We start from the raw sequence: 6,446 nt of genomic DNA, 5'->3' as shown, positions 1-6,446 counted from the left end.
ATTAATTTTACCTTCAATAAAAATACGTGATAATTATTAAAAATTATTAAATACATGTTTAATTAGTAGCTTAATTATTGTTGGAGTTATAAAATTATTGTTTTTACTAAATATATATCAATTGTTTGCTTACCTAAAACAATTAACACTGAAAACTAGACTTTTCTTACAATGGTGCTCCTTTTTATAGATTAATATAAAATATATTAACAACATTCACACACGATCGAATCCTAGCTTGAGCTGTATTGATCTCACAAACACGAATCCAATCTGTTATTTGTAGAATAAACATATACCATGAGACACAAAAAAGCATAAATTTTGGTCCCATTGTTGCTATGATTATTCTTAGTATGGGTTACCATTGTTATTATTATTATCGTCCTGTAATAAACCTGGGTGCAGCAACATGCAACCGAATCAGTTCCTGTTCACATGGTCTCTGTCCTTGACACCGGAGCCCTAGAATCGCGGGGCGTTGGCGTGAGTTCACTCTCTCTCCCATCCTCACCGGAAATCTCCTCCAATGATCTTCCCTTAGTCTCAGTAACCAAGAACGAGCAGAAGAACCCTACCAGGTTAGTCACCGCCAGCAAAATCATCGCCTTCTTAATCTTGTACGTGTCTCCACCCACCGTCAAGCTCTGTATCCCGAACGTCCCGACCAGCGCCCCGGCCTTCCCCGCCGCCGCACTTAGCGCATGGCACGTGCTCCTCACCCGCGTCGGAAACAGCTCCGCGGGAAGCACGAAGGTCGTGCTGTTGGGTCCGAAGTTTGCGAAGAAAAACGTCAAGCCGTAGAGAACAGCGAAGGCGCCCTTGTTCTCGTTCTTGAGGTAATCGTACTTCACACCGATCACAAACATGAAGAACGACATCATGAAAAAGCCCACGAGTTGGATCTTGTAGCGCCCCAGCTTCTCGATGAAGAAAACAGTGAACCAGTAACCAGGGAAGGTTCCGAACAGCGCGATCACGAACATGGCACGTGACGTCTGGAACACTTCACCGATGGCGCTCATGTCATGATCTTTGTCTATGAGTCCAATGGCAGGGAAAATATCCTTCTGCGTTAGATTCTGGCTGTAAAACGCGATGTCAAGAAGAAACCATGAACTCATGGTTCCTATCAAATGACGCCCATGACGCTCAAAGAACTCGTTCGACCACAAAGGGTAGTTATTCGCTGCGTTGAAATCGGCAAGCTTATCCTGCTCTGCTTGGATTTCAATGTCCAAAACTCTCGCCATATCCGCCGCAGCTTGTTTGGCGTTACCTTCTATGATTGCAGTGTAACGCCCCGTCTCTGGCATCTTCATTCGCCAGTAGTAAGTCAACAATGCCGGAATGGCACCGATCATGAGAACCAACCGCCATAGAAGATCACTCTCCGGTTGCGTGGACGTGACGCGGTTTTGGGTATACGTCGGAGCATGGTAATAGGATTGGAAAAGCCCGGAGAGTGTCATGGAGACAAGCCCTGCGAAGATGATTCCCACGCCCTGCATGGCGAACACGGCGGCTATAAACGCCCCACGTGTCCTCTTGTTGGCGTACTCCGACATGATAGTGGCGGAGAGTGGGTAGTCGCCGCCGATACCAAAGCCGAGCCAGAAGCGGAAGAAACACAGCGTTCCCATTACGGATTTCGCGCTGGCGCCGAATGAGAGACCGGAGGCGATGGCGCAGAGAACCATGAGGATGAGAGTGATTCCGTAGACCTTTTTCCGACCGAGCTTGTCGCCGAGCCAGCCGAAGACTAGCTGGCCGCAGAGGGTTCCAACAATGGCGACACCAATGACAAAGTTGTTGACTGATGTTGGGAGCTTCCCCGGACTGCTGGAGCTAGGATCGAAGTAGTACAAGCGTCCCAGAAGTTTGGAAACCGTGGAGATGCAGAAAAGGTCGTAGGCGTCGGTGAAGAACCCCATGCCTGCGATCACTATGGCCGTAACGTGGTACCATTGGGTTCGCGCTGAATCGAGCGCTTCAAGCACTTCCAGTGCCATTCTTAACAAGCTTCCTTATTTTCTTCACAACTGTGCTTGCCCCTTATTGTCTTCTCTCACCATCAACACTCTCCCCCTTATATATACACATACAAAACAAATGTTCATGGGAGCTTGAAAGTGTTTGAATGCAGCCATGGACGTTTACTACTATGCTTTGGGGATGTGAACGAGAGAAAATTGGGATTAATTGGTACTTGTTTATTTGGATATTCTCCTTGCGTTGATCATCTGAGAAGGATATGCTTAATTTGAACCAAGTTTTGTTTGGCTTTTTCTTTGTTGCTTTCTACCCATAGGGATTAATGCCATGGCGTTATTCTGTTGGGGTTTTAGCTGCTTGTGACAGCTTTCAAATGAAGTGGATGTGAGACAAACGTTGATTGGTAAAAGAAAGCTACGTACTAAGCTTGTCTACAATGTGCTCTCCGTGAAAATTTTGTAAATTAATATCATAAAAGATGATCGGATGGTTTCAACAAAGTATATATTTTAGTGGAAGATATTTAAACAAAATATCTTTTGCAACCTTCTGTATTATGAAAAATTATATTATGATTCTATTTCTTTTACTCTTATCTTTTAATTTTTAATTTAATTTAGTGTGAAATATTAAATTAAAAAAAATAAGAATAGTATATTAATCAATAATTCAAACTAAATTAAAAAAATAACATGTCAAAAAATAAAAAATAAAATTAAAAGATTTAAGATATAGTATCATTGTCCTTTTATAATACGTGCATTCATTTCTATAATAAAACTATTAATTTTTATAACAATTACCTTAAACATGATACTGATAATAATTTATAATTAAAAACATTGTTAGAGGAAGGAATCTAGGCTGTGGATAATTTAGGAGGGGGTGAATGGTTAAAAAGTTTACGTACGTGGTGGTAGGGATGGCAACGGGGCGGGGCGGGGCGGGTACGGGTATCATGATCCCATCCCCATCCCTATAATAAAAATTCATCCCCATCCCCATCCCCAAACTCAACGGGTATACAACTTTTGACCCATCCTCATCCCCACCGGGTAACGGGTATTTTCTTATACCCATACCCATACCCATTTTTTTATTGTTCCATATATCAATTAAATATTTTTTATAAAAAAAATTTAAAAATCACACCAACGGAATCATGATACTATCAAAATATTCAATATTAAAATAACATACTCTTTTTGATTTTCATGATGTCAAATATTAAGAAAAATATTATAATAGTATAAATCTCAAATTAAAGTATCAAATAACAACTAAATAAAATTCAAATAATTATATAAAAGCTAAAAAATTACACATTACTAAAATTTTATAATAACCAAAATATTTATTAATTTTACAAATGATCAGTGGTTTCATTTGCATTCGATCCACCTACACATAGAAAAAAAATGAAAAATTAGATATGATATAATAATTGAAATTGAAAATTTTAATTACTAGAATATAATGTACCTTCTTCATCAGATTCATTATCATAAAGGAGTAAAGATAATTAAATGTGTGACCCAAATTTGAGAATATCCATTTGAACATAACATAACGGAAAAAAAATTGTATAATTAAGATTATGATAAAAGGAAAAGTACCTTGAAGATCTGCTTAAACCTTAAAGAACAAGCCAAACAATTAAAAGAGAGTAAAAAAGTGTATAACCAAAGTAACAAAAAGAAGAGCTACAAAATAAGAGTCAAACATTTTCATGAAAATAAATAAATAAATAAAGATAATCAAATGTGTAACCTAAAAATTATTTCATAGAATGAAATTGAGGAACACCTATTTGAACATAACCATGTACAGAGAGTAAAAATTATGTAATAAGAAGAAGAAAAATTACCTTCAAAATTAAATCTTGAAAAACAAACCAGACAATTGAGAGAGTAAACAAAGTGTATAACAAAAAACAAAGAGAATGAGAAATATGTTATATATATATATATATATATATATATATATATATATATATATATATATATATATATATATATATATTATATTATATTATATATTATATTCACTAGTGCAGAATTTCCTTTTTACCTCGCCTTATATGCCTCGGTTGGCCAAGAACCGAAGCATATAATGGCGCGGTGGCATTTTTGCAATTTCAGCCAAGTTTTATGCCTCGGTTCAGCTAACACCCGAAGCCAAAGATAGCTATAGGCCTCGGTTCGCGTAAAACCGGTGCCAAAGAGTGTTATAGGCCTCGGTCCAACAAGACCCGAAGCCAAAAAGGGTCTGCATTTTTAAAAAACTGAAGTAGTCATTAGGTGTTTGGCCTCGGTCCAACAAGACCCGGTGCCAAAAAGGGGTATATGGCTTCGGTTGTTAGAGGAACCGAAGCCATAGAGTTTATTTAGGGTTTCAATTTCGCCAACCCTTCTACTTCCCCGCGCCGCGAATCTGCAACTCCTTCCTCTCTCTCTTCCCGCAACTCCTTCCTTTCTCTCTTCCCGCAACTCCTTCCTCCCTCTCTTCCCGCAACTCCTTCCTCCCTCTCTTCCCGCAACTGAACCTCGACGAGAGATTTCTTGGAGGCGCACAATGAGGCGAGGGCGGCGGTGGGCATTGAGCCGCTGCAGTGGAGCAAGCAGGTGGTGCAGTGGAGCCGCTGCAGTGGAGCGAGCAAACCAGCTTTGGGCGCACGGCGGTGACGGCGCGCATGGTGGTGGAGGAGTGGGTGAAGCAGAAGCGACGTGCGTGAAAGCGATTGCGAAACCTGCGACCACCTCTACCAGATCTGTGATTCTAAAACCTGCAAATCAAAAAACCAAATCTGTAAACATTGTCGCGACCCCTGCAGATTCACAAACCACCATTGACAATCGCTGTTGCGGACGAGAACACCTCCATTGCGCGGCTGAGCCACCGTTGACACAATGGCTTCGGTTCACAGTAGAAACGAGGTAGAAGAGTAGTTCTATGGCTTCGGTTCACACCCGAGGCCAAAAGCCATCCCTTTTGGCCTCACCCTAATATGCCTCGGTTCTAGAACCGGGGCAGAATATCAAAAACAACCGGGGCCAAAAGCCCTTCCTGCACTGGTGATTACTATGTATATATATATTATATGTGTGGATATCTTATGTTTATATATATATATATATATATATATATATATATAATTATTTATATATATTATATTATATTATATATTATATTATTATTACTATGTATATATATTATATGTGTGGATATCTTATGTTTATATATATATATATATATATATATATATATATATATATATATATATATATATATATATATATATATATATTTTTATAGATATATATTTATTTTAAGTATATATTATATTATATTATATAATAATATAAATATAATAATATATATTATATTATTATGTATATATATTATATGTATATTATATTATATTATATTATATTACATGTATATGTGTAAATATATATATATATATATATATATATATATATATATAAAAGTATATTTTATTTATATGTATATATACTATATTATATTATATTATATTATATTATATTATATTATATTTTATGTGTAAATATATTATTTATTTATATATATTTTTTAGATTATTTAATAAATTATAAATAGTTTAGTAATTTAAGCGGGGACGGGTATTTGGGCGGGTATATATATATCCCCATCCCCATCCCCATCTCCAGTTGAAAATTTCGGGTATTACCCATACCCATACCCATACCCAGTCAAAGCGGGGATTCCCCGTCAAAACGGGGACGGGTTCGGGTGATACCCACGGGCACGGGTTTATTTGCCATCTCTACGTGGTGGAGAAATTGGAGGTTTTTGGTGAATTCTCCTTGCTGGAGTGAGGGATAGTATGTGTTTATTGAGATATCAAAATTATTTCAAGTGAAAATTTTCAATAAAATTACTAATTTTTTTATTAACTACAAATTTTACTTTTTAATTCTTTTTTAATATAGAAAAAAATAATTTTAAATTATAATTGAACGGACTATACACAGTTTTTAAATTTAAATTGTTCTTGATATTATAATTTATAATTCTTTTACTTCGCTACAATAAACATTCGCTTAAGTCCGTACTTATTTTAAGTCCACATGCGGTATATATAACGAAAGAAAATATATGAATAAAATAATACAACAAGTTTTTCCCATAACATATCTTTTATATCTATTATATATCTTATATCTCTCATATTTTTATAAATAAATCATACTATAATTATATGACACCTAATATTCTATAATGTAATATGATTTTTAAAATTTTATAAGTCCACATCCCAATTAAGTTCGTATTAAACTCTTAAGATTAAAATGTGGACTTAAACGAATGTTTATTGATGGAGCTCCAATGTGTGGTGGCTGGTAGGAACTCCATAGGCAGCGAAAAATGGCATGGATACAAGTGTTTAAGGCTCTTATAGCAATGGA

At 36.5% G+C, this 6,446-nt stretch overlaps 1 protein-coding gene across 1 annotated transcript; it reads right to left on the bottom strand.

Annotated features, from left to right (window-relative positions):
• Positions 1-361: 361 nt before the first annotated feature.
• On the bottom strand, positions 362-2,030 carry LOC114167583 (inorganic phosphate transporter 1-11-like). Its single transcript, XM_028052685.1, has one exon. It carries the CDS (start codon positions 2,010-2,012, stop codon positions 435-437), a length of 1,578 nt encoding a protein of 525 aa, XP_027908486.1. The 5' UTR covers positions 2,013-2,030; the 3' UTR covers positions 362-434.
• Between the last annotated feature and the right edge of the window lie 4,416 nt (positions 2,031-6,446).

The sequence above is a fragment of the Vigna unguiculata genome, chromosome 10, assembly GCF_004118075.2.
Source record: "Vigna unguiculata cultivar IT97K-499-35 chromosome 10, ASM411807v1, whole genome shotgun sequence".
In the NCBI taxonomy this organism is placed as follows: Eukaryota; Viridiplantae; Streptophyta; class Magnoliopsida; order Fabales; family Fabaceae; genus Vigna; species Vigna unguiculata.
Note: the sequence above shows the minus strand (reverse complement) of the source record. Positions and strands in the feature narration are given on the sequence as shown.

Bases quoted from the DNA above. Each gene is read 5' to 3' on its own strand.
- LOC114167583 (XM_028052685.1), bottom strand. From the start codon at position 2,012: ATGGCACTGGAAGTGCTTGAAGCGCTCGATTCAGCGCGAACCCAATGG.